This window comes from Anas platyrhynchos, chromosome 4, assembly GCF_047663525.1.
Source record: "Anas platyrhynchos isolate ZD024472 breed Pekin duck chromosome 4, IASCAAS_PekinDuck_T2T, whole genome shotgun sequence".
Classification (NCBI taxonomy): domain Eukaryota; kingdom Metazoa; phylum Chordata; class Aves; order Anseriformes; family Anatidae; genus Anas; species Anas platyrhynchos.
The window spans coordinates 32,818,697-32,844,897 of record NC_092590.1 but is presented as its reverse complement, the minus strand read 5'-3'; the positions used below and the strand labels follow the sequence as shown (position 1 = coordinate 32,844,897).

Genomic DNA, 26,201 nt, shown 5'->3' with positions numbered 1-26,201 from the left:
TGACCTTCTGTGTTTTATGCGTAGTGTAGCCCACCCTGTCAGCCAGTGCTGTCTCAGACCACCTGGCAGACATGCCTACAGCATTCCTGGGAGGAGATGGAAACACGAAACACTTGGGGTCGGATGGGTTGCAGCAGGGGATGTTACTTTCTCATAGTGTGTGCTTCCCATCCCATAATATCCTTTCCTGTCCATGTTAGTAGTAGAGTTCATCAGAACAGATCAGTAATGCTTTCTGATTGCTGTAATCAGCCAAAAGAGCTAAGTCACCCACAAGTCTGGCAGCAGTAATCATAACAATTTTTCACGTAGTTGTAGCTGGGGGGAAATGGTGCATCTTTTTTCTGTAGTCTTTTGAGTAAACAGGACTGGCTTGGTCTTCAGCAGATAGCCTTGAGAAACTTTATTTATTGGAAGCTTGTGTAATGACTGCTAGCAGACAGAATAAGAAGGTGGAGCTGAATATTAACAACTGAAAATAGTATTAATTGATGCTGCTTTGGATAAAATTAGTGGTATTTAAGTGCTTGAAGTCAAGTACTATGGCAAAGTACATCAGTGTCCTTTCTGGATACTTCTGTATATTGGAAAACATGTGACTTAGGTTAGAATTATGTCATCATGCTTGCACAGGAACACCTTAAATTTTGGCATTTTTGAACTCATAAGTTGGTTCTGCAACTGAAGTACTTCTTCCAGTGCTGCCCTGGACCTCGTATATGCAACTTCTGAATGCTTTGTGTGGTGTAGTGGCTTTTGGAGGTGGACTAATTTTATTTCCTTCCTTTAAAAAAAAAAAAGAGCAGTAAAATGGTAGTCCTAGTAGCTTGTTTTTCTGTTGTTCTATAATCTGTATTGAAGATGCTTTGAGCTGTCAGAGTTTGTAGGTCTTTGCTAACAGGAACAGAATAATGGATGAATGGAAGTTGGGTGTTCCATTCAACTCTGGAGGGAGAAGTCCATGTTTTTATAATGAACATTCTATTTGATGTACATTTTGACAAAAGCATATATAATAACATAAATCAGAAATGTGTAAGGCAGTATGTTTGAGGATTAAGTGTATATTTCTTGACTTGCAGTTACTGTTTAGAAGAGTAATTTTTTTATGGCACAACAAAAAACAAAACCCAACTTGAGACTGGACGGAAGACAAGTGCTGATGACTTTGTGACACTTGACTGGCAACCTTCCTGCAGAGTTGTGCAGTATGCCAGGGTGAAAGGGAAGTGGAGACTGCAAATGTTGCTTATCAGCAGTATGACAAAGATTTTACCTGCACCTTCTAGCTCATTTTAAGCTACATTCAATGATTTTAAATGAAGTCAGTGAGAAGCTGAAGAGGAGGCTAGCATCAAAAAAAATTACTGTTCTTCTGTACCTCACTGGACATCTTGAACAAAATGGTTTTAAAAAAAGGATGAGCTTGAGGAGGAAAAGCTCTTGATTCTTTGCTGGCTTTCAGGAGTAGTGGATAATCTTTTCTAAAGAATCTCTTAGAACAATATAAAATTCTTCCTTCCTCTTAACAATAAAAAAAAAAATCTGTAGTCCTTCAGCTTTTGAGTAGTAAAATTGAAATATGTTGAATTGCCACTTCGGGAATCAGCTGCATGCCTACATGAACTACTGGGGAAGTGCTAACAGGCTTTTTGTATTAGTTACCTGTAGTAGAGACGGTAAGAATGTCTTCCTTTAGGCTAGAATCAGAAGTGTTATGATTATAATGGCTTCAGTGAAAACTGCTTGAAGCAAACAGATGAAACCAGTCTCAAAAAGCAACTTGCTCAAGACCATCAGAAAAATGCATGGTAGGCTACCCATGAGCATGAGTCTTTTTTCTATTTTTTTTTTTAATTAGCAGAACTGCTTGCACAAGATTCCATTTCTAATACTTATGGTTTCCATCAAACTTAAAATATACACCAGAGGATGGCCTGGAGGTATTTGCTACTACTGATTCTAATTGTTGTCTCCGCCTGCTGGATGATTAACTATTTGATAATGAGGTTCTGCACACGCTTCTTGTTTTTGTCTTTGATGTGGTCATCTCTGTGGAAAGAAAGAATGTATTGAATTGAGTTACCCTGTGTTCTGGAACAAAATACCTGATAAAACAGCCTGCCTACTCACCTAGTGAAGATGTCCCATGTATTCACCCTGTGTTACTGTTTTTAAAAAAAGTCTCCGAAGTTTTTGTCTGCTCTCTTGCAGTTGATGTATGAGAAATTATGTACCATCTGACTGTTTTTAACCAAAAACTCTAGCATGCTACTGCTGAACGAAATTGGAGTAATTATTTTGGTATTTCAACTTGAACTATTACCTTTTGCAAACAACATCAAATGTTTGAGTTTTAAACTAGAATTATGTAGTGCTAATTAAAAAAAAAAAAAAAGGATTTGTAACCTGGTTTCTCCAGTAAATTAGAGATCAAAAGAGGTGTAGTTTTATGATGAAGATAATGGTGTCTTTCATTTATGTTTTAGTTTCTTGAATAGGACTTCTCTGGTGCTGAAGAGAGTGCTGATTTTTAGGAACTGTGACACTTTCAGGAAAAAACACTGACTTGTAACAAAGACACATTTGTTAGGTATTCTGGTTAGACTCTTATTAAGGTATCTTGAATGTTTTTGAACCTGGTTAAAACTTTTATGTCAGGAGAAACTGTGTCTGAGTTGAAGGGAAATTGGATGGCTTTCTTTTTGACTCCTGGAACAAACTTGCTGCACAAGAAAACTGAAATACTCCAATTCTTTGAGATGAGGGAAAGCTAGTGTATTTTAAGCTGCCAGCACAACTGTAACACATTTACTTCTTTACAGATTTTTGGGGGGAGACTTAAAGGTGTTCTGGCTAAGATATGTAAGCATATCATTTTAGCTATTTTTGTAATATATGCATGCAGTTGTTTTAAAGCCATTCTGAGGTTTGTGGTCTGTATTTACAGTGCATAATGCATCTTGAGGATAGACTACAAGAGATGTATCTCAAAAGCAAAATGCTTTCAGAATATCTACGAGGACATACAAGAGTGCATGTAAAAGAACTAGGAATTGTATTGGGGTGAGTATTGCAGATATCAGTCTTAATTTATGGCAAAACTTGAGGCAGTTACTTTGCTTTTCAGTTTCTGAATGTAGTTATGTTCCTGTGGGGACTTGCTACTTATTCCATGTTTATTACTCCCCTCTCTCTCATGAACCTAATGAAGTGTAGAAATGGGTTCCAATGAGCCATCAGGAGATACAGTCCATCAGGAGGAAAATCATTTGTTCTGAAATCTTAAGGATGAAAAATATTCAGAATGAAGAAAGTTCTGATTTTGGTTACTTGGAGGTTGTTCAGTTCTAGCCAAGTACTTTGTGGATGCATGTGCTGTGAAAGTAGAATGAGAGGAAGGGGCAAGAAATGAATGCACTTCCACGAAGATGATTTTTAAGCACTGTAGCTAAAATTTAATTTATATCTGGCTGTTCAAGATGTCATACTGAGCAATGTAGTTTAAAGTAATGAGACCCTGAAGTAAACCCTTGTGTGTATGCGTAAAAATGTATATAAACATACTTACTGACCTTTAAAGAGTGTTCTGTTGGAAATGGTTGGAACTGAGCATTGCATCTGAGAGACATTGTGCTACTTTTACTGCCTAATAATTGATACTTCCAGCTTTTGGTAATTCTTGGTGAGAAGGTGCTGCTGCATGGTGAACTGAGTTGTATTCGAAACATGAAATTGCAGTCTTCCATAAGTTGATGTTCAGTATTTTCTTTGGCTGGGCTTATTGATGCCTGCTGACTGCAAGCTAAGGGTTATGGATTAGCAAATAAATCAAACTTTTATTTTTACCACAAAAAAATTATATACCACAAAATGTAATACTATCTTTTTCACTTAAATGGTAGCAGACCTTTTTGTTTTTAAATGTTATCACTTTACTGGTACAGCATGAACAAAAAATTAAATGATGAACTTGGTTATAGCAAGACATTTTCAGTTTCTTTGAAGTGAATGAAGAATAGCCTCTTGTGTTTATCTTCTTTTGGGAAGATGATTGTGTATTTAAGTCTCTCTTTTTTTTAATTTCTAGGATTGAATCCAATGACTTGCCTTTGTTGGCTGCTATAGCAAGTACTCATTCTCCGTATGTTGCTCAAATACTCTTATAAATTAAAATCTCAGGATAGTCGTTCCCTTAAAGTAAAAGAAAGAATATGGGAATGTTGAAAGAAGAACAGTTGCCAAACGCTGATAAAGGGGAACACTGAGAAAAGCAGGTGATGACTGTACATTCTACCATCTTCCGATTCTGGTTTCAGCTGGACGTTTGATCGGAGGACTTCAGTTTACATAATGTAAAAGGCATTCAGGTTTTTCTTACAATCTCAGTTCTGACTTAAAGTGACTGCATCCTTGCATTTTTTTCTTCAAAGGACAAAAGTTAACACTATGTGGCAGACTGTGAGCTGCCATCCAAAACGCTGCTCAAAACCATGAAGTAACAGTTACAGAACAAGTGGGTTGGAATGGATTTCCTAATGCTACACTCATGAGTGTGGTGTGGTATATTTCTTTTCTGGGGAGGAGGAGTTGTAAACTATGTACATAGCATTCCTATACGCAAGTGTATTAGATGGGACATGATTTTTCTTGCAGAGCATAAGCATGGTTTTGTATAGTAGAAATGACCAGCTCAGAACAAGAAACCTGGATTCAGCAGCCAGATGCTTAAGTGGGAATGGAGGTGAGGATGAAATTAAGCAAACTATGGTTGCTTCTCTTTTAATGAGGAGGTATTCAGATGAGCTCATGACTAGAAGTAATTCTACCCTGAAAACGGAATGAACTTCTGAGGTGGTTTTTTTTGTGGGAAAGCCTTATGGAATTTCTGCTACAAGTTTACATTTGTTGCTGATGCAACTTCAGTAACTCTGAGTTTCTGTATGACTGTAGTCCTGGGAATTAAACCTGTCTTGGTGTCATCAAGCATTACTATCTCGGCGGAATATGAATCTGACAGCCTTCTGTATGATACCAGTGCTATTAGGGCATGTGTGCACATAGACCAAGCAATTGGCACAAATTGAAGACAATCTTATCTGGGGGGGGGGGTTAACCCTTACAAACCTTCAGTCAGATATATCACTTTTTTCTGGCTACTAGTTGGTCACTATATTAGGTATAAAAGAGGACCATTGTCTGAAGTAAAAGTAGGGGACAAACTCCAATATTTGGTATTACTATGAATGTTTGCAATTACCCTTTATGATTCTACAGTAATCTTGAACTATCATCCCAGGTGCCTTTCCTTAGTAGACTAACTGCTTTGAAACCAGAAACTACTTCTCCATGAGTTGATACTGGCCTTCTGTGTTTCTAGAAAGCAAAATAAAATTTTGTATTTTACTGTTTTCATGTGGTTGATAACATGAATGTAAAAAACTTAATTTTTGCATAAAGCACTGTTGAGCTGGATGTGAAACTATGGACCAGACGGAGGAAAGAACAAAGGATCAAAACAAACATTCTTAAAGAAAAGGAAAAATGAATCTTGGACCTTTCTGTTGTGAGCCAGCATGAATGAGGTGTATGAAACTGGCAGTTTGCAAGCAAATTGCTAGCACAATTGCTTGTGAATAGTGAATTCTGATGAGAAACTTCTGGTCACCAGTTATGTGTTGTCCTCATTGGTGATTACAGATTTTTAACACTGAAGGGACACACTTTTATTAAAAGTGATTTTATTTCATACTACCTGGATGTTTGGACTTTTCTACAGTAAACTTTCAATGATTTGAAACAATGAAATGTGCATATTGTGAGTTGTTTAAATGTGATTGGGGTCTTGATGAACATTGTGTTGCTTTTTTTAAGGGGAAATGGGTAGACTGACTTACTGTGAAGAGGGGTTGTTCCCAAGTGGAGGGATAGTTAATATTCTGATACAGTGCTTCTAAAGCTGATCCTTACATGCTGCGTTTCTGATCTGACATTCCAGATAGTTCTTTTATTGCATTTTCATAGGCTTGTCCCTGATATTCTGTCTCCAAAGGCTAAAATCTTTCTGTGGTTCAGGTCTTCTCCTACTGCTAATAATTAGGCAAAATTTTCATATTTTTGGTCTGTGAATTCTATCTGCTGGAAAGTAAATTTACCTCTGCATCTAGCTGTTAGCAGCTATCACTTTCTATTTCACAAGGTTAAGACAAAGTGAGAACCACAGAGCAAGTCACATATTCCTGACCTATCCTTGTAATGGCGAATGTGGGCGTGCATGTGTGTAGAGCTTTGAAACTGCTTCCCTGAGTGTATATAGAACTTCTCATGTACTTCATTTCATGTCACTCGTGAATATTGGGTGAATTTATTAAAAAAAACAATTACGTTTCTCATAAAGCATTAGTTGGGTTTTTATCTGAACATGTTGATAATTCTTGAAAGATGTGCAGAAACACTTTTGCTCTTTTAGTGTTCTAAGGAAGTCGAAGGTCAGCCGACATTCAGTGATTTCAAGGCTAATGCCATAACAAGTAACATTTGATTAATACTACACCTACTAAAAAAACAACAAGCAAACAAGAAAAACTGCCTTCTGGTAAGACATTAAGCTAAGGACAGCATGTGAGCTGATGGTCAAAGCACTTGGACTTCCTTCAGCCCAGGCGAAAACTTTATAGTTCTTGCTGCTTTCTCTTACCATTTTGCTGCTCTTCAGAAATCATATGAAGAACTCCCTTGTTCTGACAGTTTTAGTGGAGGAGGAAAGGGGGGGTTTGAAATTAAATCCCTTTATTGTTAAAAGGCTTTAGTCTGAAGAAAGTTAAATACCTATCTTTCCCCTCCACCAAAGATACTACCTCATTTGATGGGATTCCACCTTCTAGGGCTTTTTTGACTCTAAGTCTTTAACTTGGTTTTGGTAGCATCTTGCTGTTCATATAAATTAGTATGGCATGACAGGGCAGTAGGTATTTACAGATGTTGTGTTAGACCTCTTTAGGGCATGTTCCTGTTTTTATTTTAAGTGAATGAGAAGTAATATGAATGTACAGAGGTGTTTTAAATGTAGCTTAATTTTCAAATATTCCAAAGTTTTTATCAGTATTATGTAGTTTTTGTAAACTTAAATGCGTATTTTGTTTAAGTGGGAGTGCACAAGTCTTTCCAAAATCCCACATAACTGCAGTTTACACAGTGCAATTTAAAGAATGTATTTTTTTTCTGGCAAGACTAAACCATACGCAGAGGGGAAGAATTAGCTATTAAATTGTAGTATTTAATTGAACTCCTTAACCTAAAACAATAACAAGAGTTAAACACTTTTAATTTAAATAGGTACTTTCTGATTTGATACATACAGCTGTCTTCTGCCCAAAAGAAACAAATACACACTGATTCTGGAATTCTTTAATTCGTATTTCTAATGACATACTCTAGATGGTCTTCCCCACTCCCTATTAAAATGCATCTTTTCTCTAGAAGTCAGAAAGCCTTTTCAGACACAAACTCCTGCATATAAATTTCACACAATGATCACTTATCCTTCAAGTATAACCTCTTCTTCAGTTAAGAGGCCCCAATCAAAACTGAGTCTGAACTGCTGAATACACTCTAGATGTTTTTTTAGGTCAAGTGTGTTAGTTTGACATATATAGCAGGCTTTCCATAGCTGATAAAAACATGTGTTGCTATTGCATGCTTGGAGAGCAAAGGCTTTTTTTAGGAATGACTGAATACTAATGTCAGACTACATGTTTTTGGTGTTTTTTCTTATAGTTGTTTATGTACGCTATCATTTTGGTCTATTTCTTTGCGGCATTTGGTGCAATAAACTTTCTGAAATGAATGTGAGTGGTATTTGGTATCTTCCTTTTTACAATTTACTTCTGAAAATGTTGTTTTTGTTTTTTTTTTTGTAGTTGATACTTAACAGTGCATGGACATCCAATAACCAATTAGTGCAGTAAGTGAATGTTGCAAGAATCTAATAGGAAGGCTTCACAAGATTTGAAACTTAATTGAATACTATTCACATCTTTGGAAGCTGTACTCCAATTATGTATGTAAACAACAACTCTTGTTGTATGAAGTCTAACTGCAAGGAATAGTGGTAAGTGAGGATCTTAACGGTTGGCATAGGTCCTGCAGAGGTTCCCTGTGCCTGTGTGACTAGCATCTAGCTCAAACGCACATGAGAAGAGCTATGTGTTGCTGTTGCATAGTACATCCATTTCTTAAAAATCACTCAATGTAAAAGGAATTAATGACCACCTTGTGAGTACTAGACTATAACATTGTTGGTGGACTTAAATTAGTTTTATAAGGAAGTCTTTAACTTGTGTCAAACCCTCCATGAACTAAACTTCAGTTTAGCATTGCAGACTGAAAAAGCTGAGTTCATGTTATGAGCACACGTACATCTGATTTTCAGTTGTGATATTTGCTTGGTTTAGAACTATCAGCTGGGTGTTACCTAGAAGGCAATGAGCAGCTCGAAACACTGGAAGCCTAGGATCTGCAGAGCACTTTAGGTTCTGCAGCTTATCGGAAAGTCTTCATAAAAAAAAAAAACAGAGAAGAAAGGATCACTTGCAATTATGCTTAACATCTTCGAACAGGTGGGTCTTGCTTGTACTGTGTAAGTGCTTATCTGTAGAATGAAATTTTCTGAGATTCATTTGATGGTCAGGCTAACAAGGATTGCATATAACAAAAGCCTACGAACTTCGGTATCAAGGGCTTTTCATTGTTCTCTGAATATAATTCCTGGCTTTCTGGTTTCACTGTAGTGGTTATCAACTTTGAAGTCTTTGGAAATCGAGCATAAGGAAATAAGGAGATCTAAGATACTAAATGCTTCTGTACACAGTTGAAACAAGGAGAAATGTCTGCTGTGCTGTCTGCTACAACTCTGGTGTAGTCTGTGCAGGACTACTAACAAACACAGTCACCTGCTATAGCTTTAGCTAAAATTGGTGTCTATGACAATGGAGGTTTTTTTTTTGTGTGAAAAGTACATTGAAATGTTAATGCTGTGGTAAGCTGTAACCTCAGTCCAAATTGTGTAGCTGCCTCCCTATTCTGCATTTAAGTGAGAAGGTTTGAAATGATTTAATAGTTAATGCCTGTAATAAGGTGAAAAACCTGTTACTCCATCCAGTCTTTCCTCCTGTCATACTGGCTGCATCTGCAAGCTTCTTGTGTTGTCTCTTGCTCTGTGTTCATTGGCTTGCTCATGTGCAAGTGCAACGTGTTTCAAGAAAAAAAGTTAATACTGGGTTCACAAGTTGAATTTGGCTCCAATAAATGCAAGTGTAGGGCAAAGGAAGAGGGACAGGACCCCCCTCAGCTAGGAACAAGAGAGAGAATGAATTGGAGATCCAACTCTTGATGTCTCTGCTCATGGGTCATTGTATTGGCTTGGGGGGTTGTGCTGTGGAGCAACCTTGGTTTTCACACAGGGTTTGTAAGGTCCCATGAAGTTTTTCTGCTCTGTTTTAACCGATTTTTTTTTTAAAAAAGTGTGGTTATGCTGTTGCTCTTGACAACTTGTTACACTTTTTTTCTGAATTACGCTTAGCCATTCTGTTCTAGACTTTGTATGGTACGGACTGCCTGGCAGGTTAGCAAGAGGCAGAGAAACAGACAGGTGTAACATAGCCAAGCACTGGGAAGGGGTGGGGACCTGTGTTAATAAATACTTTGGTGTGTCTAAGACTACCTTCTACCGTTTGGCTTTTAAAATTGACAACTCTGCATTGTCAATTTTAAAATTTGTCAATAAACTGCAGTAAACTCTGTGCTTATATCAAAATATGTGACTCAAAATATCAGTGAATAACTGATTTAACCTTCTAAATAAATGGCAAAGAAATACAGAACCTATGAAGAGATTCTCCTTACATGTAATAAGGAATTCAAGGTTACAGTAGACATGAGTAAACATGAGCAGTATCATAAGGCAACCATGTCTTGTGCCAGTATTCCACCATTGTTTTTCTCACTAAATGAAAAAGTTTTGTTAATCATCTATGCACCATATCCTTTGAATTTCCAAGTATTTGCAGTCAAAGAGAACACAACTGTCAATGTTAAATGGGATTTTGGATATAAGGGATATGTAGCTGAGTGATAAACCATGAGACTGTGACCTATAAGTCTTCCAATCACATATAAAATTAGCTTAAGTAGCCACATGCTAGTAATCCACATGCTGGAAAATTACTCTCATAATAGTTGCAGTCAGTTGCTGGTTTGGCACAATCCCAGAGCTAAAACAGTTTAAGTAGTACAAGTAGAGTAGCATCTTGTCTAGAAATCCTAAAGGTCAACACAAGGCCAAAGGGCTTAGAAGTGACAGCCAAGCACTCAAAAATAAATATAATCTCATAAATTGGATTTCTTCTGTTTGGAGTTGCAGTGATGCCATTTGCAATCTGGCATTTGGTATTTGAGAGACTCCTGTGAGGAGTCTCACAAATAAGCTCCCACTTCTAGGGGAAGGGAACTGTTTGTGGATGCAGAAATATGGATCAATGCTTACGTCTGCTTGAGATCTTCCTGGGGTGGTTGTGCTGTCTGATAAAAGTGCTGTGGAGTCAAGGACTTCGATAATGGGCTCACAAAAATGTTTTCCCTTCTAACGTGGATTCCAAGCCTGTATATAACACGTTTGTCTCAAATCTGTCCTTAATTTTATCAACCATTTAACCTTATTTTACAACCTCATCTTTTTCCCAGGTAAATAAAGCCTGGAAGGTTTTCTCCTCTTTTCTACTTGTTACTCTTATGTAAATGTTTTCATTTTTCTTTCTTTGGTGTTTTATGGTAGTGTAGCACTTTTTTTTTTTTAAGGTTTGCAAAGGTCATTTTAGCTTTAAGATGGACAAGTCTCCTAAAATTCTTCATGTCAGTTTTGAAAATTATAGATGTTTTGCATTGAGCATTTTTGAACTGTTTTTCATTCCCTGGAATGTGTAAAGTTTTTGACATTTATTCATGGTGTGGCCCTGCTTTATGTGAAATTGAAAATCCTATGCCACATCTCCAAACCAATAGCTTCTCCTTCCTTCTGTAGGTGGTGGGTGGCTGTAAGGGCCACTGCAGCCTTGGTGCAAGCACTTTAACTTTTCAGGTGTGTTTCTAATGGAGAAAACCCCTCACCTTTTGATTTGGGAAGTGCCGGTGGCTGAGCTGCCTGAATCACAGCTGCCCATTTGCTGCGTGGGTGAAGGTAGCCTTCATATCTGCCCAAGTCCCAGGCGAGCCTGGCCCGTGCACCGTGGCCTTGTTGTTCGAGGATGTAGGGAGCAGGCTGCCTAATGTGAGCATGAAACAAAAATGGAATTAGTGCTGAGGAAAAAGGTGTTTTGTTTTCTCTTCCCCCCTTTGTCCTGCTTTTTACAATAATAACTTCATCCTGTAGGGGCTGGATGTCTCTGACAGAAAATGGCAGCTAAATCTGGAGACTCATTGAGCGGGGTCTCCTGCATGCCTACCTGATGTGCCTCACAGGGTAGGTGAGGAATGGACCTAACTGTGTCAGCGCTGTACAATGAGGGATGTCACAAACACCAGCCTTTCAAGTGAGTGTGTCAGGCCCCTGGTATTTAAAACATTCATGTTAGGCCTAGCTATGGCTACACCCCCTAAGGTAGATAGCCTTCTCTGGGCTTTCATGATGCCACCTTCCTGCCACAGGAATGCAGTGGTCTCGCCTGTTGCCTAGTACTGGGTAAACATGCAGGGCCAAAGATGTAATGCCCATTTGTAATGTTGCTAAATAAATTCTGAGTGCTGTGGGTAATTTGTTGGCTACTGGGTGTGGCTGGAGGAGTAGCTGTGTGCTATTACGTGCTTGCTTCTGCGCTCGTGGTAGCTGAGGAAGCTGGTAACTCAGGAATGCTGTTTCCATCTTCAAAAGGCTTCCTCTCCAGAGCCGCGTGATGCTTAAACTACACTGCTGCTAAGTAGCTAATCCAACTAGTTCATCACTGGGATCATACTAAGCTTTATAGAAAAGCTGGCTTACCCCTCCCCCCTCACTTCTTAAATTAGCTTTCTCTGCTTTTGTTCAAAATACATAATGCTTTTTCTGCGTGTGTTTTTGTTGATAGTAGCTGCTCTGCCAGCCCCGGAGAAAGCAAGTATGGAGGTTGCGATTGGAGCTGTGAGGAGACTTCAAACTTTGGTATGGTCTGAGAGCTGACAGCTGGGTGGTTTCCATTCCAGGAGAAAAAGTGCTTGAAGCAGGAGTCCCTCATGATGTCTGTCCCAAAGGATCCAGGTGGAAAATCTCACCTGTAGGTGTTGCTATTTGCACAAAGTCCCGCTCCTTCTTCAAGAAAAGGGGATTGCACAAAGAGCTTGGTAGCTCTCTGGGGTGCCATCTCTGGCAGCACCCCGCTATGCTTTACATTGTAATGCTTCCCGTAGTTTGATGGTTGGCTACCATTGTGCACACTTGTCTCAGATGTGAGGCTGGGCTGAGTTACACTACAGTTGGGGTTGAAGCATGGCAGTGAACTTCAGAGTGGACTTCTTGAATTTCAGGGCACTTTTACGTACTCTGCAACAAACATGGAGTGTCCTGATAGCACAGCTACATGTATGCCTGCTAGCATAGTATAGCACTGAGCAGCAATGCTAAGATGGTCTCTGGAGTTACCATACCTCTTCCTGGTCACTAACATACCTTAATCTTAGTGCTGTGCTGAGTTAACCGCACTGATTAACCCCATTCCCAATTCTTGATGAAGTCAGACCAGTGGCAGAGCAGGAATTTTCACCCTGTGCCTGTGGCTCAACATCAAAGCAGCTCCTGTTTGTTTTCCTAGCATTTTGGTAATTGCTGTAATTCCTTACAGAAAGGTGAGGTGTTGGTCCAAAGGCATGCAGGGATGCCATGGCTGAAGTTAGTGCCTGATCTTCTGAGTCACAAAATACATTTGTCATCTGACAGTCCTACTGGCTGGGCTGAGGAGGAGGAAGAGGAATAGCATACTGCTTCATTTTCCCTTTCTGGCAATTCCTTTAAAAGCCAGAGAAATAGTGTCTGGCATCCAGGCTTCTGTCTGTCTGTCTTTTGGGGAAGAAAAGAGGAAACTAATTCTCTCACTCTTAAATGCTGCCTTGAAAGCTCATTGTGTACAATCACAATTGTGTCTGTAAGGGTAGAGATTTAGCTGAAAGTATTTACCACACAGGTACTGCCAAAGAAATATAATTGTTTTCCAAGCACCTGCTTCTTTACTATTACACATCTTTATTCTTTGCTTGGGATGCGTTAAAGACATGGAAAAAGTAACTCATGACAAGCTGCTGAGCAACACTTAGAAGTAGCAGCAGTTGGCATCCACTCCAGGGAAGTGCTAGTTTTCAGGCAAATAAAAGCAGAAGTGAAAGATGAAGCTTGTCTCTGAATGAGCTTCTCATTTGCAGCAGTGGGAAGGTGTTAGAGGCAAGCATGTGGAGTGTACAAGATGCTAATTTACTGCTTCACAGAAACAGCGTATGCTGTCAATTTTTAGATTGACGGGCAGGTAGTTGAGATAAATGTTGTATGGCAATGCAGAATCTTAACATCTTTCTATTTCAATATAGGAAACAGATATAATGCATGCTTCCTCTTGAAGCACACTGCAACCAGTGTAAATAGCTTTACCCTATGTGAAAGGGTAGGGGCAGGAGGAAATACAAGAAGAATGAGCAGAAAAGTAAAACTATGAGTCATAAATTGCAGTTCGCTCCACCGGTGTCTGTTATGAGTTCCTAATTCAGTCTTGGTGCTGCTTATTTTAATCTATACGGTGGGAATCAGAAGATCAAAAGCAGCCCTGACCAGGCAAGATGTGATTGTCACTCTTGGAGGGGATGAGTTGCCATGGCAGTCCCGGCAGTTGTTCCCAAGGGGCGGCCTGATCCTGGCCAGCTGCTGGGCAGCTGAGGACAGAGGGTCCCCTTGGGGGGAAGGTGCCTTTGGGATAATTAGACAAACATAAACTGCGTCTCAAAACAAAGGATTTCAGATGATTTCTTCCTGCTGCTGGAGATTAAGTAGTGGCTCTTGTTGCAAAAACAACGTGCTGAGAGACACCACAAGTTGCTGAAGAGAAAGGCAAGTGTCAAGCCCGGGCGTAGCCTGAGTTATTCTCAGATGCCAAGGGGAAGAAATGCAAGGTTCAATGGCAAGAGAAAGAACAGGCTATGTGCCTGCTATGGGAAGGAACACACATGGCTGTGGTCTCTGCATTCAGTGGACTAGGTTCCTGTGAGGCCAAGTCTGAGCTCACCATCCCGGTGCCTCGCAGCAGGTGAAGGTGATCACAGGTGATCACAGGTGATCACAGGTGATCACCCCTTCAGCACAGTCCCCTTCACAGGGGGATGGACTGGGAGTCCTGGGCTGTGGGTTTTGTGTTAGTTAAACCACTCGACTGCTGATTCCTTGTTTGCCAGCAGAAATCTTCCCTTGTGTACTTCCTTGAAGCAGGATGCCAGACTATAGCTGTTACCCCCGCCTTGAGCTCCCGCAGCCAGGTGCCGAGGATGAGGGGGAAGCATGGCTCCTCTTCCCACCATTGCCTACTGTTACTTCAGCTTAGCTGTGACAGGGAAGCTGGACCCTGGAGGTGGGGCGAAGTAACACAGCTGCATCTGGCTGTAATACAGAAATGTGTGTTTTGTAGCACTAGTGCCAATTCAATTTTTATTTCCCCCAGCTGCAGTCAGTGTTAAAAGCAGGTTTCAGCTGGCTTTCCTAGCTCCAGCAGGGCATCAAAGAGCTCAGCACTGCAGCCCCTGCTGCCTTTCGTGGTGCATTGCCTCGGGCCTGGTTCTCACTGCACCGGGGAGTGCCTGAGGCACCCCATTGAAACTGCTCCTCACTGCTTCCTTCCAGGCCCTTGCCCCCACTGCGGCCTGCCATGAGGGTAGCTGCCACTACTGCTAATTGCAATAATGTCCTAATGGGTAACTTCTGGAGAAGTACAGTGCAAATCCATGCAGTTTGCAGTCTGTGACAGTTTCCTGATCATTGGGGTGAGCTGGGGGAGCCAAGCATCTCCCCTGGCTGTGAGGCCTGCAAAGGGCACCGCGCAGCTCTGCGTGCTTCAGGAGGGGACTTGCCTTTTGCATGAGTTATGTCTGTGACTGTCAAGTGCTCTGAGCACAGGTGAAGGAAGCTGCTGATAAATGAGGTGTAGCAGCTGCTGAATTGCTGTCATGCTGGCTGGGGAAAGGCGAAGTCACCAGAGAATGAAGATGAAGTGCTAAGCATATTTTGCACTTGGAAAGCGGCTCTGTGGAGATGATGGGGAAGAAAGCACCATGTAAAAGGCTTTCTGACTTCTGCTGCAGCTGTTGTTTGTCAGGCCTGATATTCCTCCATGCAAGGAGCTGCCCCCGCTCAGCTTCTTCAGATAGGATCAAAGGGGTCAGCTGGAAAAATCCATAAAGAGGTGGAACAACTTGAGGAAGAATGCAAAGGGCTTGAGCAGCAGCTACTAGGAAATCAAGGTCAAATAATGCCCCAGTGGCTGAGGCTGCACGCAGAAGCCTGAACTCTCAGGACCCAGCTATTGTGACTGGGTAAAAGATGGAGTCCATACCTCTCACTAGTTAATCTCTAGTGTGTGAGAAGTGGCTGTGTGCTGACATCTGCAGAGAACAAGAAACTGTTTCTTCTTTTGGTGCATTTGGCTCACGTGAGCCTGGGGCTTTGCTCTAGGCCTCGTGCGAAATCAGCAGCACCCTGCAGTAGCAGCAACTATTCAAACTGCTGCGGTTGAGGCATGGGAGCCCAACTGGAACTCAGCCATCTCGTTAAGTTAGCCAAAAACTTTATTAAGAATACAAACTTCTGTTTTTTAGACTTGTACTTCAGTGTACTTTGAACTTGTCCTCACTTATTTTGGTTGTCCCTCCCTCCAGTTCAGGGCTTGTGACCACTAGTGCTATTTGTACCTTTTGCAATATGTTATTTCAGTTATACATTAAACACAGTGAAGCTGAAGTTTCTGTAATTTACTTAACTTGAGCAAAGGAAGCTAGATGATAACTGGCAGCTATTAAAAACTTCCCTTAAAACCAGCAAGAGAAACAAAGCTGCCTTCTCTCTTTCACTCTTGCTAGTACCCTGTGCCTCCTGGTGTGGTGGAAATTCAATTGAAAATTTTCAGTAAATGTGACCTCTGCACATCTGAACTTTGAAACTTTAACACTTTGAATTAAAAAGCATTTTGGTAGCATAAGTCTGATAGCCTACGGTCTTCACAAATCACTCAGAGCTAAAGACCCTGGCTGCTCTGCTTTGCTGAGCAGCTGACTCCAGCCTAACCACCACAGACTAGATGGACATACTGTGTTGCAGCTACTGTCTGCCAGTATCTGCTAGAAATTGTATAGCTTTCTATATTTTTTTAAATGGAAAGCTCTTACCACAATTGACAAAGACTTGCTTCTAAAAATACAGTTTTGTAAAATCAGGTATATCCTCATCCGAACTGATGAATGAAGTATGATTGTTTAGTTTCTGGCTAAATATCTTAACACCAGTCTGCACAAGCGAGTATCTTCTTTCCTGTGTTGTTACAGATGCAGTAGCCATATGCAAATAGTTAAAATGCCGGCAGAAATAAGTTTTTTTCACTCCATCTTTACAGCACTCCGATTTACCTTTAACATCAGTTCTCTCTGCATTTCTCACTCTAGAGGTCATGAGTGAGACGTGGTGTCTGAAATGAAAAGAAGGGACTTTGATTCTCAAAAGAGCTGAGATAGAAGATGTACAACCACAGCCTCTGTTAACAGTTTTTTCCTGCTTGTTGTGTGCTACTGGCAGTGTGGCCCATCATAAGGGTGCTCATGTTCATTTTCCCTGTCAGATCCCCCAGAGGAAGCCCCTCTCTTGATTTAGCAACCATATGCTCCCTTAGCACAAAGAAGCAAGGGCAATCCAACTGTACGTGAGTGAATGGTGGCTTCCAGAGGCATGTGAGCAAAGTGGTGATTTAGTCCTTCAACTTGACAGATCTGGGCTCTTTCACCATCTCTGTCTGCCCAGGCATTGTGAAACCTCTTAGCACACTGCAAAATTCCTCAACTGTAATGCCTCTTTCCCAAAGGTGCAATAAGGTGAAAAGTTGGCCTCTCAGCCTGTCATTTGGCATGCTTGCCGTGAGGTTGTAGGGCAAAGTACATGGCTGATTCATTTCTCTACCATGAGCCTGCCTGTGCTGAGGTATAATGCGGCATTGCTCCCAGGGGCTTCCAGCTGTGCTGAAGCAAAATATGCGTTTCTTGACCAGACTGATTTCTGCAATTTCTGCACGTTTTGCAAAACAGTTGACAGTACTGCTGAGCAAAATTTACAGCCAGAAGACTCAGCCCCTTCAGAAAACCAAAGAGAGGTTGCAGTGCATTGTATGTATTTCAATAGTTAATTACTAGGGCTCCTAACACGCATGTTGAACTGATGCTAATGTTAATGGTGTTTTTAGTCACCCTTTTCAGCTGAAAAATGCTATCACGCCAATGAAATGAAAAGCTTAAAGTGCAGAAAAGAAGGGTCTGCAGCCAGCAGTTTGCCTACTTAACAAACTCCCCCAGCTCCCAGCCTGTATCCGTGCTCTCTTAGTATGTGAAAAATGCTCTCTGTGCCACAGTGATGTCATGAGCCCAGAGCCCGATCACTGCTGATGGGTTCCAGCTGGGCTGCTGATTGCTGGGAGGCACTGCAAGCTAAGCACATCCTGCCCTGGTGGAAGAAGCATCCAAAACCTACCTCATTCCCAATGTCTCCTGACCAGAAGCCCTGATTAGTTAGGAAAACGTTGACCTTCTCTGCTATATCTCAAATGCAGCAGCTTGCTGCTCATTTTGAGCTCTCTCTACCCGCCCTCTTGCTGATTGCTGCATTAGCTCCACGCAGGTGTCCACTACCTCAATTGAAACCTGTATTAATGGAGAAGTTTTTATATTAAGCTGGCCAAGAGATAGGGGCCATCTTTAGAAAGAAATCCTGTTTTGATGAGAGGAGGCACTCCAAAGAGATGTTTAATCACTGAACATCAAGCGATAATTAAGGTAAAGTTTTATATTATTCATGTTAATAACAAAATGGCACACTGCATGGGCATGCACTGGTCCAGTTACTCTTTTCTCTTCATAACCAGAATCCTTTCTTTGCTTTCTCTACCCCATCCGTAATATTTTTTCCTCCTGTTCATCTTGGCATATCTAAAATTAGATGAACAGCTTTCCCAGGCAGGCACCTGTCCATGCATATCAAGTTTCTGGTGTACTGTTTGAAGGCCACAAATAGATTAGTTAGCTCTTTTCCTTACTGTACTGTCTCAAAAGGGAAACTGCTGAGGCAAGGTCTTTTAGGAATGTAAATGGCTGTCTATCCTACAAATGAAGAAACAAAGATAAATGTCAGCCACGTGTGACTCCTTGGGAGATGACTCGTTTCCAGCTGGATTGCTTTGGTTCAGACATTCCAAGCCAACACTGTTTTCACTGTTGAATTAGGAAATCAGGAATTTAATTGATGAATTTGGTGCATGTATTTTCAACAAATTGTATGTGTTTTAGAGGTTCATGTACAGTACAGGGTTTGGAGATTACTTGTGTGCTTCTCCCCTGTCTGAAGTCTGGATTCAGCGCAGTAGAAGACTGCAGGTGAAACCAATTTTTTTCCAGGCTGGGTGTTGTGAAGTGGGCTCTGTGCAAGCTGGGCACACGCATGAGCAGAGCCTAGTACATGTGTTTGCACGCATGGCTTCTCAAGAGTTCTGGCTCTTCTTTTGTGGTGAATGCTCTTTGCTAATCCTTTTCACTTAGGACAGAATAATTCCTGATGTTTGTGGTTATTCTTCTTTTGAAGCAGGTTATACACAAACTGCGGTGGCACATCCAGGCTACAGTTTCAGAAACACTGCTTGAATTTAGTGTTGATGAAAGTCTGATGTTCCAGCTTGGAGTCAACGCGTCATGTGTCAGGCTTTCAGCAGCATTAACTTGCCAACACCTATAATAAAATCCTTATCCATCTGGCTATCCTTAACCACAAAACCAACAGAAAATCTCAGTTACTATCCAGCTCCAAACCTGTTTTCTTACTGAACCAATCTGGATGTGTCATAAGCCATTTAAAAGCTCACATCAGTAATGTTCAGTGGTTTTGTTTGAATATTTTGCAATTTAGAATGCTAATTCTCTCTTGAAACTTTCCTTGAGTAAGAAAGCATTGATTATGATTTTTTAAAATATATATAAGTTGCATAGATTGGTCCTTGATTGATGTTCAAGATACAGTTATGCAAATAAACCTGTATGTATCAGGATAAGAAACTCACGTCCACATACCATTTATTCTGTAAGGCAGTCAACATTTCTAGGTTGTCAACTCTTTGGTTAATTATTTGCATTCCTACCATGCCTCAGCTAAGAGGCAAATCTGATAATCATTTATGCTGCTACAGTAATGATTTTTTATTACATTGGCAAAGAGAAATTAAAATAGAATTAAGGTTGCAGAGGGCAGCATTCACTGGTAGGAAGAGAGGTGAATGAGAAAACGTGGTTTTACCCCACTGGGTTTTAAGGCTGTTTGCTAGACAGCAAGGTCTGTTGAGGCCCAAGAGCTGTCTGTTCGTTTTCAAGTTCCAAACCAAAATGTGTGTGGGAGAGGACTGGTTGAAGAAGGACATCTCCACCTCTCCAGCTTCTGCTTTTGTCTCCTCCTGGCTTACAGCCTTTTTCCCATCCTCTGTTCCTGTTTAGGGGCCCTCATGTTCCCACCTTTTCCCATCTTCACTCCTCTCACTTCACAGTTTTCCTACCTTCTCACTTAGACCTAGTCTGCCCTTTAACTGTTCAAAGGGCCCAGAGCACATACGATCACTGAATTTATATAATAAATGATTATAGATTTCTTTTGAGGATAATGAACTGTTGCCCCAAGCTGTACGGCTTGATCAGGTGAAAACTGCTAAAGCACAACCTCATCATGGTGGCAAGCTTGAGAAATTTCAAGTCTTGATTCCAGAGGTGTGAGAGCAAACAAAACCCATTCCTTTTATTGATTTTATTTTTAATAAGGGAAAAACAATGTAATTCCTCAATTCTGAAATAAAGATGATCTGTTATAGCTGAATTTTTTAAAACCTGAGACTGCCCATCCACCAACAGGCATTTTAATGGAGTGGTGCATTAGGAAAATATTTAAATCACCATCAAGCACTTTGTTAAAAGGAACGATAATTACAGGTGTTGTTGCCTCTAATGCTTGGCATACAGAAACCTGACCTACTTTTAAATATCACTCAGGACAAAAATGAGAAGAATGAACATCACAGGTAGTACTGTGTTCCTCCCGTCTATCTGGACTGATGAGTATTCATATTTTTGCTTGAACAACATTTTAGAAAGACAAAAAATCAGCAAAATTTTCTTCCTTCATTAACTAAGTGCCTAAGAGATAAATGGCAAAGAGCTAGGCTCATCAAGTCAATATGAGGTTGCAGATTAAATGAGGCAATAAATTTAGCCCAGATTAAAAGTAAATTTTCTTGTAGCATAAAAATCGCCTTTCAAAGTTGTTGGAAATTTTACAGAATGCAGGCCAAATTTATAGGGACTAACACTTTGGAGCTATAGATGAGAATGCAAAAGCAGTGTACGTCTATGGGAATGGCTACAGTCACTGGAACCAGAGCACTGTGCTGCAGATGTTTGGGCAGGGAGGAGAAACTCCCTGAAACTGAAGAAATATTAGTTTGTGTTAAATATTCAAAGTTTAGTGCCAAGTAACTATCTCCTAAATAAATGCTGAGGCATATTACGTACAATTAGGCTAAAACCAATGAAATAGTTTCGGCGTAGTTATTGTTTTCTTCAATATTATTATTTTTTCCCCGAGGAGACTTTTGACAATGCATTTCTCATACATTATCCAGTTTATGGAATTATATGTCTTATTCTACATATGCCTCTTTTAAAATATTCAATAGTGTGTTTTTTAATTTATGACTGAATGCTTCAGCATCTGAGGAGGTAGGTAAATACTGTTTGTCTCATTCTTGTAGCTAAGGCAGCTGGGGAATAGGCAAGTCAATGCTTTGTGATATGATGTATTGGCATTTTGCTTGTGACTAGCAGCCTTCTCAAAACTGAAAGCATGACCTTTTGTGAAATGGCATTCTTTTATTGAACAAATGTGTTTTTAATGTATTCTGTTATAGCTGCTTGCTGTTGTGATTATATGAAATTGAACTGCCTTTTACAACATTAAAGGCTAGAGTGGGAACAAAGGGGCTGAGCTGGTTTTCGCTCTTTATTCTCTTCTGCAAATCTGCAAAAAAGATTTGTTGTAGCCTGTGCTGCAAATATTAGATCTTAGATTCTATGGTTTTGCTACAGGGTAGCCTGAAGTCATGAGTTAGTGATGTGATAAAGGGGAAAACTGAGCTGCAATGCTTTTTTATCACGTGTGTTTGAAAAAAGTAAAAACGTTTAGTCAGGCCGACTGAGTCTTTTCCCATTTGCTTGCAGCTTTAACTGGCACTGTAACCAGCAGTGGCCAAGAACAGGTTATGTGAGTTCTTTGTGAAACCCCTTTATGCAAGAGGCAACATCCTCTTTCCTTCAGCTGGAGGCTAAGAAAACTGCAGGTCAAATTTCTGCTTATGCCAAAGCCACACTTCTCTGTGGCCCCACAGCAAGCACAGCATCAGCAATTGTAATTCCTGACAGTTCTGAACTGGAGGCAAGGAGTGAGAAGGGGAGAGGAAACCTATTTATTTTAGAGAAATATGGAAGATATGTTCATTACCAAGAATGTATCAGCAGAAGGCACAAGAAAACAACGTTTACGCTTCACTGTTTAAAACAAAAATGTATTCTAGGTCTTGGATGTAAGGAAAAAAAAAAGAATTGGTGTGCAGCTGGCAGCAAGAAGGTAGGAAAACTGACTTCACCTTTGGGGACATGACAGCTAGGAATTGGGACTATCAGCTTCATCTCTGAACATGTCCACAGTTTGAACAGTTTTGCTGCTGCTCACTTGGATAGATACTACTAAGCACCTAGGCAAAGCTCAGAAGAATGCCATCCTAGCCTTATTGTTAGTCATGGGTGCGTCCATGGAGATAAAAGCTGTTGAGAAGGTAAATGGCCTCTTTGTTACAAAGAACTGCGAGATGTTAGTTGTTGGGGTATTAAATATTTCTTTTTGTCCAAAAGGAAGAGAATAGGAAAAATGCATTAACACTGGGAAGAGAAAGACCTTCATTAGTAACATCTGGGGTAGACTATTCCATTAACACAGACGGTGGGAAACAGAAGTCCAGAGGGGCCCAGTAGGCTCCCCATGGTGTTTGTGACTTGAGAGCCACTTGGGACAGCGCTTGGAGTGGTTTTTGGATCTGCTTCTGAGGATGCAGAATGCGTCTTCCTTTGACAGATCCTTTCCCATCCTCTCAGCATAAATTGTGGTCTATTTGGGGAATATCTCCATGGTGTAACTGGTCTCTGCAGAGGGAGGCAGCTGCCAGCACTTCCTACAGCAGTCATGCACTGGCTGGGCGCAGTTTGGCGGCTCTGCGTGTCTGACTCATGGTGGATCTGGGCCTGAGGTTTCAGGGAGTGGGACGGGGGGTGTTGTTGTTTTGTTCCATTTTTATGTTTGTGCCTAAATTAAGCACTAAGGAATGATGAAGAAGAAGAAGGATGATCTTGTGGTGAAATGTATTCAAGTGGCAAGCTGTAACTGGGAACTGTTTCTGGCTCCACCACATCTATGGGCAAGGGCAAATAATTTGAAATCTCAGGGCTTTCTCATTTATAAGATGAGGATGAAAGGGCTTGTGAGAGTCTGAATGCTTGGGTACTTTGCTTCCCAACAGAAAGAGCTAGAGAAAATAAAATCATGGCTTTCAAATCAATAGTAAAAGCAGACAGCAGATAAATTTTCTGTCGCTGCCCCTTCCTTGCTCTGGCAGCATGGTTCTGGCTCTTGGGGGGCTCTGGGGCGTGGAGGAGGATGCCCAGCACTGCCCCACACAAAGCTGCTCTGCTGCGTGGCAAGGCAGGCTCTGCCTCGCGTGCCAGGGATGGCAGACGGAAAGCGATAGACGCTAAAGATAAGTTTATCTTTTCTGTGGTGTATCTGAACACGTAGTTTATCCTGCCACATGCACAGGGACAGCGCTGCACGAGAACACAGGGCGATTTATCTCTGGCTGTCTCTGACTACTCCAGTGGGCTTCACGGTACGACTCCGTTAATAACAGAGGAAGGGAGAGTTCATTCTGATTTTGCTTGCTCTAATGGGAAGTAATTCCCCTGAAGTCAGTGGGATCGCAGTAAGAGCTGTATCAATTCCTGCGCCCTCAGGCTGATGAGAAAAGTAATCTATGGTCATACTGCAGCAAGCACATTTTAGATATAGAAACAGCCCAAGGGAAGGGAAGCGCTCTGTAAATGATATCAAAGCAAGGCATTTAGCACACTAGCATTCAAAGCACAGGCGGCTGAGGAAGGCTGCCTCTTTGCCCAGCGTATGATGGCTGCTGCCCGGCCAGTTTTCTCCTCCCGACCTGTTTCCTTCACCAACTGGGAATCAGAAAATACTGCTGCATCATTTCTACAGACCCCTCCCTAGCATTTTGCCTTCCCACCTCAGCAAGAGGTTATCCTCTTCCACCCTCCTTCACCAGCCACCACTACGGGGCCAAAGAATTTCACAAGGCCAAAAATTTTCATCCCCAAAACAGACAGGCGTGTCGGAGAGGCAGATGGAAAATGGCAGCCGCAGGCTTTTGGGTGAGCCCAATCTCAGGCTGCTTGTGAGAAGACGGACTAAAAACATGAGGAAAAAGAGGATGCAGGGTGAGGAACTGAGGGGACAAAACCTGTCACTGCAGCTGGGACAGCCCTGCTGTGGGGCAAGCTCCGAGCACAAGGCTCAGCGATGGCTCCTGGCCTTCCCCAGCACTGGCCTGTGGCCCTCTGCTGAGACACCAGCCCAGCAGCTCGAGTGATTGAGCAACAGGGGGGAAACGAGAAAGGAGGGTGGGGGAAAGCTGAGAAACTTAAAAGGAGGTCAATGACACGGGTACTTAACAGGAGGAAACAGGGAATGGGATATTTCAGGGTGTTTGGCTTTGAGATAGCAATGTGGGTCTAAAAGGAAGGGCATCTGATGTGGCCTCCCTGTGGTTATTGGCAAGAAGTGGGGTGGGAGGGTGCAGACCCTGGCATCAACCAGCTGGATGCTCGTGTCTGTGGGGTGATGGAGGAGCAAGTTGGCCCCCCCCAAGGATCCATAAGAAGATCACAAATAAATGTTTTTTCTGTGTGCTGCCCCTGCTTTAATGCAGCCTGTCTTCATTCTGAAAGGGTGGCAGGCTCAGCGGGGAGAGAGGGGGGAGGCCAGAAGGAAGCGTTCACACCTCCCTTTCTTTGCAGCTGATCAGTCTTTTTTTCCTCTATAATAGAGTATTTGGGTACATTCCACGTACAACTCACACCTGATTAGTTAAAGGGGATTATATTAATGCAACTCAGAGTGTAGGCAATCTTAAATCAGCTTTAACTTTACAGAGGCGTATTAACTGCAGTGATTTATTTATTTTTTTAATCACTACAAGTATGTCCTCAGAGAAGATTGCAGCAGTTTTACTGCAGTAGCTGAAACCTTTGTGAGCTTTGTAAAGGAAAACCCTGCGTTTGCCAGTTTCATGCCCTAGTCAGGAAAAAAAAACATTTTCACTTCTTAATTCAAGCCCATTCACTGAGTAAATGGCACGAAGAAATAGGTTAATTTGAGTGGTAGCCACAGGAAGAAGGGAAAATTTGGTCTGGATAGTTGAGGCTGGAAGTTCCTCATTGCAGAGCTACCGAGGAAAGTACCAGCTCTGGGAGGAGAAGGGGGGAATCATTTTAATGTATGGAGGGAAAAAGGGGAGCAAGGCTGGGGAAGCAGTTTGGATGGGGGCTGGGGATGCTGGTGGATACCTCAGCAGCTACATCATCAGGCCAAAACATCTCGGTTACTAAAAACTGCCTACAACTTGAGTTATTTGCTTTTTCCAACAAGGAAAATATTATGTCTTGTGGGAAGTCATGAGGATGACATACCCAAGAACACTGCATATTTGATCACTAATAATATAAAGTAAACATCTTTTAAATATTTCCAGCAACATCTGTCCTAGTTTAACTACTGGTTCATGTTGCAGTCTTTTATGGAATAATATTCATCACAGAAAGCAGAGCGTGTGTCACCGCCATCCATTACAAGAATTAAACTTGTGGGATTTTCCCTGTTGAAGCTGATTTCCTTCAACATTTAAAAAATGCTTTCTTCTAATTTTCCACCATTGCGTGACCCTGATTCTCCAAAAATTTGAATGCTTGCCTATGATCTAATATATCTAATACTTGGCTTGGATAAAAACGGAGCATGATGATTTAACTCATACAGGGTGTGTGTGGGGGGAAATCCAGAGAAAGATGCTGCAACAGTTTAATAAAAATATGAGCTTACCTTTCTGGAGAAAAAAATAATAATAAAAAAAGTACCTTTGGCAGCTATAAGAGATTATTCTTGTTCTCCAAAGGGGGAAAAAAATCAATGTTACATAAAGGTAAAAATAGCAAAGAAAAGAATAACAAAGAGGTATGTGGACAAAACTCCTTTAGCCTTGGATGCTAAAGTCACCTGAATGAGGCACATTTGCCTAGTACTAAGATATATGGATTATATGTAATAGAAGCTAATGTAATAAGTAGGAATTTACATTAGCATTTGGGAGGAAAACATTTTTATTGACAAGCACTGATTTTTTGGTAGAAAGAGAAAAAAAAACAACCCTATGGATTATATAAATTATTTTTTTTTTTTGCCAGAAAAAAAAAATAAAATTAACAGCTAAGCTTCACAATTCATCCCACTTCTGAGTAAAAGTGTAGGCATGTCACAACTGAAATATATATATTTTTTTGGGGGGGGGGTGGAGGGGAAGTAATCCATGAATAGGCAAGTTTTTGATTTTTTTGTTTGTTTGTTTTTTGGTTAGAAAAAAAAAAAAAAAGAGAAAAAAAAACCAACTTTCTGTTTCCAGAGTAGTAAAATTCCAGCAACATTTAAAAATTTTCCATGTGAAGTCTCCATGAGTTTGAGTTATGCAGAGAAG

The 26,201-nt window shown here is 41.0% G+C and overlaps 2 protein-coding genes across 7 annotated transcripts in view; one reads left to right on the top strand and one right to left on the bottom strand.

The window, feature by feature from the left end:
• FNIP2 (folliculin interacting protein 2) overlaps window positions 1–7,846 on the top strand; it is a 49,400-nt gene extending 41,554 nt beyond the window's left edge. For 5 of the 6 annotated variants that reach the window (XM_027456519.3, XM_013096646.4, XM_072037357.1 and 2 more), the window contains 2 exons: window positions 2,951–3,066; window positions 4,091–7,846. In XM_027456519.3, coding sequence (XP_027312320.2) covers window positions 2,951–3,066; window positions 4,091–4,169 — 195 coding nt within the window. In that variant the 3' untranslated portion in view covers window positions 4,170–7,846. The other variant, XM_027456520.3, reaches the window with a different exon arrangement.
• Window positions 1,914–26,201, bottom strand: part of SPMIP2 (sperm microtubule inner protein 2) — a 43,374-nt gene continuing 19,086 nt past the window's right edge. Inside the window, exons 4-5 of the mRNA XM_072037358.1 lie at window positions 11,164–11,318; window positions 1,914–2,052 (exon numbers count right to left, since the gene is read on the bottom strand). Of these exons, the coding sequence (XP_071893459.1) occupies window positions 1,991–2,052; window positions 11,164–11,318 (217 nt within the window). The 3' untranslated portion in view covers window positions 1,914–1,990. The remainder of the gene's footprint in view (window positions 2,053–11,163; window positions 11,319–26,201) is intronic.